Source organism: Vipera berus (assembly GCF_964194415.1).
Source record: "Vipera berus genome assembly, chromosome: 4".
Lineage (NCBI taxonomy): Eukaryota > Metazoa > Chordata > Lepidosauria > Squamata > Viperidae > Vipera > Vipera berus.
In genome coordinates, this window is record NC_138206.1 from 25,009,106 (window position 1) to 25,023,423 (window position 14,318).

General features: G+C 41.9%; 1 protein-coding gene across 1 annotated transcript in view; it reads left to right on the forward strand.

Moving 5' to 3' along the window:
- Positions 1–419: 419 nt before the first annotated feature.
- The window catches only part of B3GLCT (beta 3-glucosyltransferase), a 63,112-nt gene continuing 49,213 nt past the window's right edge, over positions 420–14,318 (forward strand). Inside the window, exons 1-3 of the mRNA XM_081326510.1 lie at positions 420–682; positions 10,196–10,254; positions 13,410–13,449. Coding sequence (XP_081182636.1) covers positions 601–682; positions 10,196–10,254; positions 13,410–13,449 — 181 coding nt within the window. The 5' untranslated portion in view covers positions 420–600. The remainder of the gene's footprint in view (positions 683–10,195; positions 10,255–13,409; positions 13,450–14,318) is intronic.

The following is a 14,318-nucleotide window of genomic DNA, read 5'->3' on the forward strand; positions in this document are numbered from 1 at the left end:
GTGCATTACAGAGACCAAAGGAAAGCTACCTCCACATCAGATATTCTTTTCCCTGTGATGTATCACAGTATCCAGCCACACAATGTATATTGATTGGAGCAGCTGAACTAGAGGGGGAAAAAAAAGTGTTGCTCCCTAGCCTGCAGCAGACACTGAATAATTATAACCCGCAACACTAATGCAGCACTACAGTGCAGTCTACCTGTGCTGCTAAGGCTTGCTTGAAACAGCCAAAAACCGAATCGCAAGGAGAGGGTATGAAACCAGGCAGCCCTGCCGGTGAAGGAGGACGGGTTTGGAGGGGGTGTGTGTGAAAAGCTAGTTCCGAAGGTTGGGGTCGACCCCCCTTCTCCGCAACCGACTGGCGAGGGGATCATTTCTCTCACTAGGTGGCGCCGCCGCCATCCCCAACACGGCTCTTTTATTTTCTTCCACAGAGCTGCCCGGCACCGAGATCTTTCCGAAGCCGCTGAAAAATCGGCTCCCGCTGCAGCAGACGCGGAGGCCGGCGCACACTTGGCGCTTCCCTTCCGTCGGAGCTGCGAACTCCAGGAAAGAGACGTTGTTGCTGCTGCTGCCGCCGCCGCCGCCGCCGCTGAAATGAAGCGCGGGGAGGAGCGCGGTTGGCTCAGGACTCCCTCCGCCTTGGCTGCCTTTTTCCTCCTCTCGTGCTGCGCCTGGGGTGAGTGAGTTGCTGAACGGGACCGGGGAGCCGGAGCAGGAACAACTGCTGTCGCCGCCTCTTTCCCTCTTTGGGGCGGGAAAAGAAAAGGCAGCTGCGGCTGCAGGCGCGGCACGAGAGCTGCTTTCTAGCCGCTAGCTCGGCCGGTCCCCGTCCGCCGCCCGAGAGGGGAAGCGGATGCGGCGGGAGCTTTTACCCCAGGGGTCTTCAAACTTGGCCCTTTTATGACTTGTGGACTTCAGCTCCCAGAATTCCTCAGCCAGCAAATGCTGGCTGAGGAATTCTGGGAGCTGAAGTCCACAAGTCATAAAAGGGCCAAGTTTGAAGACCCCTGTTTTTCCCTGCCTTGAAGTTTGTTCGCGGGATAGGCTGGCGGAGAACCGAAGGAAGTCACCTGCCCTTCGCCCCTCGGCGTTGCTCAGGGTTGCCGCTGTTTCCTGTCCCTCCTCGGTTTAGCGTTGCAGCCCGTCCGGCAGGGGGAAAAGTCCGGAGTCCAGAGCCCAAGACCTTGTTTTGGTGTTTTTTTTCCCTGAGGTTGAGGGCGGGGTGGGGGTGGGGAAGCAAAAGCTAACCCCGGAAACGAGTTGAAAACTCCGGAGAGGCAGGGTGCTTTTAACTCGCTGCAAGCGCTTTTCCCTTAAGCCAAGAAAGCGGGCATGGCGGGGAATTTGCCGCCGCCGCCGCCGCCGGCTGATCCTTATGCCACCGCTGCGATAACGGGAAGCGCGCTGGCCTTATGTATGGTGTGCAGGACTTGTTAAAGGCGAGGAATGGCTGGATTCCCCAGGCTTTGTGTCTCTCGTCGGATCAGTCAGGCGGGAAACGTCTCTTAAGTCATTCTCCCTAATAATTGGGGCAAAGGCAAGTTTTGAGAAATGGCTAGCAGGGCAGATGTAGCCGTCTGTTAAAATTTATTTCCATTGGAGCTGTTTTTGTGCCAAAGAAGCAGCCTACCAACACCTACCCCGCTTCTCTGAGCTGCCACAGAGGCGCCTGCTTTTCTGAGGCAGGGGTATCATGGTGTTCCTTGCGAGTGTGTCATAACCTTACTTACCGCCACATCTCTTTTCCCATTCAGATAGGTTTTTGCAGCTCGAAAAGCAATGATAGGATATAGTGGTTGGAAAGGCAGACTGACTGAACAAATGATGCATGAAGTTTAAATATGACAAAAGAAGAAGAAACAGGCATCTGAGTCATCTTGGCAGAACTGGCTTGGAATTTACACACTGGTTATGTATTAAATGTAAAGAAAAAAGCTAATCAGTTTCAGATGTGTGGGAAAACACAATATGTTCCCACAAAATGTATTTAATTAACCTGCATGCATGGGCCATGTGATTCAGCAGCCAAGATTGAAATTTTCCAATGCTTATGTCTTGGTTATGAACCCCCGAATGAATGTCATGTCTAGTTAGTATTCCCCTTTATTTGAAGCATGGTTTTTCATTACTTTAAATTTCTAGTTAGAAATGCAGCTGCTGTAAATTTGGGCAACACAATTAACTACAGAAAAGCCACTGGGGAGCTTCCTGAGATGGCAACAAAAAGCCTGTCAACATATGCACCTTGATGAGGTGGAGTTGTTTAATGTTTCTGTGGCCTCTTTTGTCATAGTATAGCTGTACTGTTAAAGCATTTAAGAGGCTTCAGTATCTACATGAGGAAAACTTAAGGGACCTACATTACAATGCTCTGGAAATAGCAAAATATATTTGAATACTATATTACAGTACCATACCTTTAATAAGGCTTATGATTACTATATGGGGCAACATTTTTAAAAGAAAAAAATGTTTGTTATGGTAGAAAAACTTATTTTAATATTTGTTTCTATGTCTCCAGGTTCAACTGATTCCTGGCAGTTGATAGATAGCATTTTAAAAGTAGCTTTTTTCTTATTGAATGTTGAAAAGGGGTTGTCGTTTATCTTTCTGTCTTTTAGTAATCACTTCCTATCTAAGTTTGCACACTGAAATTCTCTTAAGAGTAAAAATGGAAAAACTAGAAATGTCTTAGCATAACATTTTATCAGGTAGTGGATAAAAATTGGCTAGTTGGATATTTTCTTTTGATTTTCACTTCTGTTTCTGTTATCTGGTGGCACAGATGTCATATATGTTAAGCTAAGAAAGCTAAGTTTCAGTATAAATATAAGAAGTACTTCCCTTCATCCTGATGTTCTACAGCAGGTGCCATTATTTTGCAACTAGAAACACATAATTTTCCCTTTAGGAACAGACATTTGCTCGCTTTATACAAGGCAGTCTATAACCAAATAAGATTATAAGTCTGATAAGATGTATGTTATATCACAGACCTATCAATGAAAGATAAATAAAAGAAACCATCCAATACATGTTGATTTCAAAAAAGACTAAAACATCTCCAAGGAAAGAACAAAATTGAATGATAGTCCTTAATTTTTTGTGTGTATTTTTGCACAGGCTCTAATGGTAGTAGCATTCACAAACGTTCCAATTGCTATTCAAAAATTAAAATATCATGTCTGTAGGCCTACAAAACATAATACCTAAGGGAAAGTAATGAAGACAAAAAAGGAAAATCAATATATTAAGTTCCAAGTTATATAATCTCATTTATGTCACTTGGCATACAGAGAGAAAACAGTTTCTGAGGTCTGTCACCTTTTGTGTGTATTTGTCAATTACATAATAACACCTAAGAGGAAGCCCAATAAACTTCTGTGATTCATTTTAATGGTCTTTCACTTGTAGAAAAGCTTTGGATCCAACGTAGGCTTGTACTATTCATAGAGGCAGGGAGGCTGTTGATTCCCCATTTCCCCTGATGACACTGCCTGCTGAAAATGTGCAACCGGCAGCAATAGGGACCTTTCAGATCAGCAAGAAAGATAGTATTGAGAGGCAGGAGGAGAAATGGTTGAAAATCCTCTCTTTCCTACAAGAAGCCTTTGCTAGTTCACGTGGGAAGACTAACAGTGTAGGCACTGTTAAAATCATACCACTGAAATGTCAGCAATTACAAACGTTAACCGGAAACATATATTGTTGTGTATTAACGTTTAAAGAAACACCTAAGCATTTGTATACAGTCACTACCAGTATGTATTTGAAATGTAACCGTTTTGGCGGGAGTCGATTATGGTGGGAGATTTAGGTTCAATCTGATTGGTTGACTGTTTACTCAGAAAGGTATATAAAGAGTGCAAGTACCCCCTAACATCTCAGTACAGTCACTTCCCCCCAATAAAGATCTGCCATGCTGTACTCATCGTCTCGGCGTCCTTCCTACTTCCCAGAACCCAATACACAATATATATTATTGTTTTTTCTTTTTCTGATGTTTGGCTTATCTTATTTAATGTAGCCAAATAAGACTACCCATACATTGACAGGCCTAGAGAACCCAAGATTTAAATAAATGTTTAAAAAATCTGCAATCCCATGTTCGCACTTATCTCTGCCTAAATCCCATGAAACCCAAGGGAGTTACTTCTGAATAACACATAAGCCAACACTCTTAGTTAAATAATTAAATCATTTTCTCTGGAAATTTTCAGTGGAAGAAATCTAAAAGTAAACTCATATGATTGCTGGGCTGAAGCTTCATTCCCATCATTTATTAAGTGATTATCTGGGAATATGTTTTATTTAGGAAGCATTCACTTTTGACACCTAACTGTATTATATAATTTACCAAAACAATGGAGAAAAGGGCATGAGGCAGTGGAGCAGTAAGTAAACAAATGAGAAACAGAAGTACTGACTCAGTGTAAAAAGGAAATGCCCTGTGTACGTTTGACAGTGTAAACATGACTAAAATGAATTTTATATCCCCATCTCTGTTAGTGAGTCTCCTTGAACTCAACAAGTCTAATTTGCATAGGACTGCATTATGAAACACGTAAGATTTATTTACAGGGTTTCTTTCATAGAGTTTAGATTATTAAAAAAATGATTTTGACAGAATATTTATAGCTCAGGGATGAACTGTGGGATCCTTGGTGCTCTCTGGACTTGGTTGTTTTCTTGCAGACGTTTCATTACTCAACTAGGTAACATCATTAGTATTAGAAGGGAGTGAGGTTTGCTTTCATTTTGTATACTAGTGCAGCAGCCCCCAACCTTTTGGGCACCAGGGACTGGTTCTGTGGAGAAAGGTTTTTCAGCGGCCCAGAGGGGGCATGGTTTTGCGTGCTGCCTGCATCCCACAGATGGGGCTTTGCTTGTTTGCGTGGACCGGTTTCTGGTATGCTGCAGACCAGTGCAGATCCACAGACCAGGTGGTTGTGGACCCCTGTACTAATGGCTTGTTCTGTCATTGTTGGTGGGAATGTTTATCTGTTAATTAAAAAACGGGTTATCTGGTTTAATTGTGGATGGATTTAAGGTATTTAAATTATTCAGATGTAAGTAGATATCACTTGACAGAATATGGAGATTTCCTACATGATTCCATAAGTTTGTTGCTGTTTTCTTATCTAAATGTTTTTTCAATATGGCATTTATCACCATAATCTGCATTATTCCTGGAGGTGTACAATAAAACCCCTTAGGACAGATGGTGCACACTCATTATCTCCTAAATGCTCTCCAACAAAGTAACTTTGATAATATTTTTGATTATCTAAATAAAATTAAGAATGCAATAAATGCCCTTAGTTAAGTTTGCTAATAGCTGAGTAAAGAAACCAGATTGAAATTAAATCTGGACAGTATTATGGGTCAGTAGGAGATAACACTTGGGAATTCACATACAGCATGTTTTGAAAAGGATTACATTCCTCCTGAAAGAGCAGACTCAGTTTAAGATGTTGTTGCTGGACTGAAAGATAGCAGTTGCATAGAATGCATTTGCTTTGTAGTCTTTTATTGCTCTCATATACAGAAAACAAGGAATACAAAACAGGAAATAATTTGTCTTACAATACAAAAATAAATATCATCATCAGCATTAAACTTTGAACATACAAAATAATACTGGTCAACCTTTCCAAAATGTAAATAACCACTTCATAGGCACAGATTCAAAAATAGTGATCTTCTGGACTGCAAACTAGAGGTAATAGCTTTCTCTCATAATATTTTTTTGGCTAACGCTCTTGCTCAGTTAATCCTTATCTGCCTCTAGGAGTTATTAGGGAAGTGCAAGGCACAACTGGATGAAAAAGAAGAGTAAAAGGAGAAGCAGTAGAAAAAGTGGAAGAAGTAAACTTCAAAGGAAGAACTGGCTTAGTGTGGTGGTCTGGTAATTCGTAAATGAGGGAGATGCTGAAAGCAGCATAGGAGAAAAATTCTATTCTTGCCAGCACACAGTCAGTACTAAATGAGCCCTCAAAGCTGCAGCTGTTATGGTGGAGCCATTCGGCAGAATGTCAGTTGGGAGAGGAGATTCTCAGCAGAGTTGTGTAGGGTTAGAATGTCACCAAGCTGTCATATGTGTCTGCCAAGAAATACAAACCTATGGAATTGTGATTGATGTGGTAGCTTGACTAGGTCAACAGAAAAGATGGTCAGAGAAAATGGGCAGCAAGCAAAAATTGAAAGATCAGAGGAGAACCTGAAAGGCTACAGGCTCTGTGCAACATTTGGCAGTTGCTTCATCTGTTGTAATTCACCTATGTAGAATTACACAGTAACTTGTGTGAGATGGGTGGGGGGCAGAGAGACAGAGGGAGGGAGAGGGAGATACTGAAGCAATTAGAAGAGATATCCCTCCATCTCTAACTTTCAGAACAGCACTGATTGAAGTGCATTGAACAGGGAGATATAACCAGGGCAGATGGTCCCAAAACTAATCTGATCCAAGTTATGCAATGCTTGAATTGCACTTGGAAAAAAAGAGATATCTGATGTAGTACCTAAATCAGTGATCTAATCATCCTAAAGCAGTGTTGGCCACCCGAGTGCCCAAACTGCAACCCAAAACCCACTTATGTATCGCCGGGTGCTGGGTGGGCATGGCCCACTGGGTGGTTGTGGCCCACTGAGTCGGCATGGCTGACTGAGTGAGTGTGGCTATGGTAGTCATGGCAGACTGGGTGGGTGTGGCCACCTAAATCTTGCCCCTGGGGAGAGATTCCTGTGGGGGGTGGGCAGGGTTGGGGGAGATCCATGGGGTCTCTGGTGGGTGGGGCAATGGGCAGGAGGCTCGTCCTGCAGGGTGAGGTGAGGGAGGGGGGAGGGCAGGGCTGCCATTACCATGGGGCAAGGCAAGGTGAGGCAGGGGCTGGTTGCAGACAAAGGGCGGCTCCAGGGAGGAGGAGGTAGAGGAAGAGAGTTTAAACAAGCTTAGCAACTGGAGTGGGGATCCCCCCAAAAACAAACGTGTTTCATGGGTAACCTCAAAGCACGACAGAAGAGACCAAAACTTGCTGCAACCACCCAGTAGATGGGAGGGGAATAAAAACCAAACAGCCCCCCCCCCGGCCAATGCTCAACAGAAATGCTCACGACAAAGAAAGCCTTGGACAGGGGGAAGAGCGCGGGGAGGTGGGTGTCTTACCTGATGGCTTGGGGGGAGAAGGGGGCAGCTATACCCCCTCCCAAATGCTGCCCTCTCATGAAAGCAGGTTGAAAACTTCCAAAAGCGACAAGGAAAAAATGTTAAAACAGAAGAGTGTCTCACGATGGTTTTCTTCCCCACTTCCTTCTAGCTGCAGTTTAAATATATAAAGACCACAAAAGAAAAAACTTTCTCTCATTTTAATTCAGAAGACAGGAACAGGAGGATTGGGGGGGTGTTTGTTTCAAAGGAAGGGAGAAATGCTTGCTGAGGAATTCTTGTAGTTGAAGTCCACAAGTCATAAAAGGGCCAAGTTTGAAGATCCCTGTTGTACATTGTATGCCAATGTTTGGAAACACCTCCATGAGAGCCAGGTTTTGCATACTCATGTATGTTTGGGACTACATCACCCTGTTCCAGTCTGATCCCTCCTGAACATGGGTGTCCACTTAAAATTAGGGAGCTCCTAATTTTTCAGCCATTACAATGCGCAGCTCTCCTCCTTCATCAAACCGACACCCAACAGGGCAGGAATTGCCTGCAGACAGAAACCGATGAAAGTCGAATCGGTTTTCAAAATGGCTTAGTCAGGAAAAAGGTCTGAACATGCCCAGGTCAGTCGATCGCCTCAGATGCGGCATTAAACCAAACGCCGCATCTGAGCAGCCGCTCTGCCACTTCTTCCACTTACTGAGCCCAGGAGCCCCCCCTGGGCTTAAAAATCTCCCGGGCCAGCCCGACACACAGCTTTCCCAAGAACTGGAAGATGGATCTCTCATCATCCACAGCTGGCCATACCCTCGGTCTGCTCGCTGGCAACGATGCTGGAAAATCGGTCCAAAGGGAGCCAGTCGGTTAGCTCCGATTCTCAAAGCTCACAGTTTCGGAAGGAGAAAGTCCCCGCACAGTGGCAGAAGGACCAGCACCCAGCTGGGCCAACCGCAAGCCCTCGGGGGCTCCGGCGGCCAGTTGATCCCCTGAGTCGGAGAAGCCGTTGTCTGCATCAGACACTGAATCACGAGCCTGGGAAAAGGGTCGGCCGTGGGGGAGACAGACTGACCAACCGAGGTGAGCCACCGCTTCCCCTCCCATGGCCGCCGCTGCCCCCCTCCCTGCCCGAGGGTCCATGCAGGCCCACTCACCGCCAGAGCTTGCCCAGCGTCTTGCTGAGCTTGGCGTTACGCAGGTGCGGGTACTGGTCAGCCAGCTTCCTGCATGCCGCCTGCACCCACACCATGAAGGCGTTCATGGGCCACTTGACATGCAGCTTGGCCTTCACCGCCCTATGGCCCCAGGCTCCAGTCGTAGCCCTTCAGCACCTGCGAGACGGCATCCTGGATGCGAGCAGGGAAGTGCTCGTTCCTGCTCGTCCCTGCCTGGCTTAATCAGAGCCTGCCTGGGCCGCTGCCACCTCCACCGCCATTGCCGCGCACAAGGCTCAGCAGCTAACTTCTCCCCCACCCCTGGAAGAGGTAAAAGGGGACAGATCCCGATTCCTCCACCCAACCCTGCTCTCGCTGGCTGGCTCTTCGGCCCTGCCTGGCTTACCACAGCCTGCCCAGGCTGCCATAGGTTCGCCACCACGGTCCTAAAGCATTTATCAGTTGGGTTGCTATATTCTGTACATTGTGCTGCCAAAATAGGTTAAACAGTTTCCTTCTTTTGTAGCACACATTAACTTTAAAAGATTTCAGACTTAAAATAGTTAATTCCTGAAAAATACATTGCCCAAAAGAAATCCATACATTATTACAATACTCTTAGTCAACAGGCTCTAAGTTACCAGTGTATGTACAAAGTTATCATTGCCGAGAAAGATAGCCACCATAACAACACCATAACAACAAGTAATAGGGTTATTTAGCACAATACTATATACCTGTTTCTGCAGGGAGAATGGAACCATACCCAAAGATATTCAACTTCTATTTCAGCCAATTGACCTTTATCCAGCCAAACTTTGTATCCAAGCATAGGCTTGACTGTATACAACCACACTTGCCAGGTATAACACCTATAAAATCTTGTTGCAAGTCTTTTAATGACTATATCGAACTGCTTCTTGTAGATCATGTTGCTTTAGAAATTAAATATACTTTTGATATCCATATAGTACAGTATTACTTCCTGTGTGTATTTAGGTGAACTATTCTGTGGCCAAACATGAAGATGGTATCAAATTATTCAGGATAATTGATTTTAAAGCAGAATAAGAAAAAATTGGTGAGAGTAAGAATCACAAGAAGAAATAAGGTTCTGTGTAAGCAATTCAAAATAATGCATGTAAAATATATTAAAATTCTTTGAAAAACTAATTGAGATTGTGGCAGACAGTTCATTGGACTAACTAACTTGTATTGGCAAATGCTGTACTCTGTATTATTCCATTATTTATCAAATAAATTTGAACTCCAACAGTTCTGCTGATTATATTTATATTTTTATATTTATATTTATATTTATATATATATATATATATATCAAAAGGATACAAAGGTCTTAAGAACAACACTCATACCAAATCAAACCAGATTCTGATTGTGGCTCTTTCTTAGACTTGTTATCTTGGCATTGTTTCAGGAAAAATGGACTGTGAACAATTCCAGACTCGGAAGAAGTCCTCTTTAATAAATATAAATGTTAACCTAAGGGTAAAGGGAATATCGGTATGCCATGCACATTGTTTAGAAAAGTGAAGTGCTGGATGACAAAGCTATGTGTGTATTTATATAAGGCTGTATAGGTTTTGTTTTGACTTGAAACTATCTAAATTGGCTTCCGATCAGATCAATATTTTTTTTATTCCAGGAAGCATGGGAATAACATTTTCACACACTACTAATTTCAAATATAATTATACTTGAAAATAATACCTATAATAATGACTATTATAGACATTCTACACATTTAAGAGGTATCATTACCTAAATTGCTTTTTAATTTCTATGTAAACATAATTTCTCATAGTTAAAAAAACAAGACACAAACTTGAGAGGAGGATAACTTTGTTCTCCTTTTTTCCAGGTTTAATTCTACACGTTGCTGCTGAAAATAGAAAAGATTGGATTGAACGTCAGTCAGAGGTACCAAATCTTTGTCGAAAGATAGCAGAAACCTTTGAAAAGATTTACCTATAAAATTCATCAAGTTTTGATATAAATATTTTTTATTTATTTATTTATTTTATTGGATTTATATACCGCCCCTCTCCCGAAGGACTCGGGGCGGTGTACAGGGCAATTAAAACACAATATACAGCACATAATGTACAAAAATTAAAATAAATTAAACCAAATAGCCCAAGCAATAAAACACGTTCTAAAATTTAAAATTTGGAATTTAAAATCTAAAACCCCAATCCCTCAGTCCAGGCCGACAAGTTCAAATAACCAAGTCTTCAGGTTGTGGCGAAAAGAGCGAAGGTCGGGAGCCATCTGGAGCTCAACAGGAAGCTGGTTCCAGAGGGCAGGCACACCCACAGAGAATGCTCTCCCCCTGGGGGCCGCCAGTTGACATTCCCTGACCGACGGCACCCTGAGGAGGCCCTCTCGGAGCGCACAGGACGATGGGAAGTTAACGCCAGCAAAAGGTACTCCTGTAAATAATCTGGGCCCATGCCATTTAGGGCTTTATAGGTCATCACCAGCACCTTGAATCTCTTTTGCTTGAAATGCAAAAGAGGTTTTCCACAGCTCTGATTGTGAACAGTCTTGTAATTGCATATGTTAAAATTGAATACCCATCGTGCTTACTCTCCACTGGAGTTGAACGCTTATAAATTCCAAATTAAAAAAATATTGTTCATTTATAGTTTGATATACAGGTAATCCTGTACTTACAACTGTAATTGAGCCTGGAATTATAGTCATACGTTGGGTGGCTGTTTAGTGACTAACCATGTGACTGCACCCAATTTTATATATTTATTCATTTGCCCAATCTCTGTTTTTGCTGGAAACTGGCAAAAATTGCCGAAAATCTCAGTCATGTGACAATTGGACACTGCAAATGGCCATAAATGCAAGTCAGTTGCCAACACCCAAAACGAAGGGCTCTAATTTATTACATTAGAGATAGTGAATGATTTCTATCACTGATAGTTTAATTAATTATTTTGAAAGCTTACCTTTTGCAAACCATCTATTAAAAGTCTAAAAGCAAACTGCCAAAATGAGTATTAGCAGTAATCAACTTGATATGAACAACAGATTCTTATTCAATTTTTTTAAGGTGTAAAATGTCGTACTTCTCAGTGGAAGCTCAATAGCAGTCTTTCTGAAAGAATTCTACAAAAGGTGTCATAAAAGCACATAAAATGATACAAACAAGGCTTTTGTAAAAACCGCTACCTGACTGCAGGGACACTGAGATAGGTGGAATTTGGAGGACTTGTTGTCAGTCCCACCCTTTCAGCATCGTTGTAAGTTTGAACAGTCGCTGAACGAGTGGTTGCTAAATGAAGACCACCTGCAGAGTGCTCACCTTTCAAAACAAGCTCTTCCCAAAGCAGCAAGCAAAATGTAATATCTGCAAATGCAAGCAGCTTGCATAAACTTAATATCTAGAAATACAATTTTTTCTCTGCACGAACATTTCTGGTATTTACCCTTTTGAAAGAGGCTCCATGAACTAATACGGTGTATGTTTACATCAAGTATCTTTTTTTGTACTCCTGTATGCCCTGCATTTCTGCGGAAGGTACAGACTCCATAAAGCTGCTGTTGGTGCCCAAGAGTCACACACAATTTGGGAAATGTTGTCGGTTTTTTATGATGATGTGTATCTAATCTTTTAGGATCATTTTCCTCCATATTTTATTTTCAAAATGTCAGGAGAGTTCCCTATCTCAAAATGAGAACAGTCAGTAGTTAACAGCCAGAGGATGCGCAGAATGCTATAAAAGAGACCTCAAGGGCTGTAGATTACTAATGTCTGATGGAAGGAAGAGAAAGGAAAAGCAAAGTGATTATAGGGCTGGAGGAGAAATTCAATAAGCACTATCTTTAAAGTTAGATCATAGTGAGCTAGGATTTGGAATAAGTTAAAGAAGCTATACTTTGCAGGTTGTTGAAAAATACAAATAATTTCCTCGTGCCTCTTTATGTTGCTGCTATATTTCATTGGTTAGGAAAGCTTCCTCTTGAATAGTGAGATTGCCACATCAGATTGCCTGATGTATAGGCGATTTCAGCAAGTATCCGCTATCAGTTGCTTAGTCACTACTGAATAATAGTCAAGATATTTTTAGAACTTGGTTTCCAGGGTGATGCTATGGTGAACTTTTTGCTCCAAAGCACAGTGCTAAGTTCTGACATTTCTGTACATAACATTGAATTACTAGATTTTGTTTTGGCCTTTTCAGCTGTATTTAGATTGTAATATAATTTAGATTTGAGCTTTCCTGGGATATATGTTCTCATCAATATTTGACCATATGAACTTACTTGTAAAAGTATTTTCGTTTAATTATCTATATAAGTTCTAGTCGATTATAACAAACAGTAACTTAAAATGGCAAATTTGATCACAGGAGCTAATTTTTTATGCTACAATTTCTAATAAAGTGGTATAAAACAAAGTTCTGCCAGGGGCCCTTTTAATAAACCTACTTAAGCTAGGCATAGTATAGTGCACAGGTCTGCAACCCGCGGCTCCGGAGCCGCATGCAGCTCTTTCAGCCGTCCCCTGCGGCTCCCAGTCCTCTGCCATGTGCAGTCCAAAAAAAAAAAAGTGGGACTAAAAAAGTTCAACCAATCAATTCAAATATGCAGGGTAGGTGCATATCTCGCCTTGGCTCCACTCTTCAGTCAACCCGTTCTGCGCATGCGCGCATGTACGCGCATGTCCACACATTTTTTGCGGCTCCCAGTTTTTCCTTTTGTGAGGGAACCGGTTCCGAGTGGCTCTTTCACTGTTTCAGGTTGCTGACCCCTGGTCTAGTGTGACAATAAGAATGTGAACAGGGAATTAAAGAGCTACCAATGCATTTGGCAGCCTTAGGCAAGGTCCTGTTTTCTGCTATATGAAAATAATAAGATTAGCTTAATTTTGCAAAGGGAATTACTGAGTTGGTAAGTGTGAGGCTCATTAGATACTCAAAACTTGCAATATAAATGGTGCTGATATACTAAGATTTTTGTTAAAGGTTGTGAATATTTTTAACCACTTGTAACTATCTTAAAGAGTTGTTTTTTTCCTGTTATTTTGCATTTCCAATGTTTCTGATTTCTTAATACAGATGCCAGGAAAAAATGAGAATTCAAGCCAAATAAGCAAAGGTAAGTCAACATTTAACATTTATAATAAGTCTAACAATCAGGATGACTAATATATGTAGCATTCATTGTCACATTATGGCTGGTAGTATCTTCCTAGGACTTAATCCTTGTAACTACCAGTATAGTATTGTGATTGGATCACAAGTTTACATTGTTTTCTTTATCCTCACAAGAACAACTTGTAAGAACATAAGAAGATGCCACACAAGATCAGACCAAGTGTATGGTTTATGCAACTGTTTTCCCTCAGACACCAGCCAGATAGCTTTAAGAAGTCTACTTGTATAACAAAAGAACAGCAACCACACTTTCATTCCTGTTCTACTCCAATTGACATTAACTGCAAGCTGTACTGGGAAGCTGTAAAGTCCAGAATAACAAATACCCTTTGCTCTATTAAGTTCTCTTTTCAGTAAAAATACACTGATTTAAGTAGGACAGATTGTCCATCTAGCCTAATCCTATTATTCCAGGAATAAGAACTATGATATCTACTTGTACTGCAGTTATTTGCCATCAACTGTGTCACTGATGGGAGCTGAAGTCCAAAATATTGTGATTGGGGTGGGTCTTGCAGTAGGTCTTCATGGATAGGGACAGAGTTCTTTCTCCTCTTCTGCCACTGCAATGTGATTAGTTTTAGTGAAGATCCGAGGGAATTATGCATTGATTGCTGCGCTATGGACTCTTTCTCTTCCCCCTTGTATTTCTGATTAAGTACTTCTGATAAAAGATGTTCCTGTACTTCATCTTGGCAAGGTTATATTAGTCTCTGCATTAGACATTTATCTGCTTAATACCATTCTTTTCATGGTTATGTTTATAAATGGTTTGAAACAAGATGGTAAGAAATTATGTTATTACAAAAA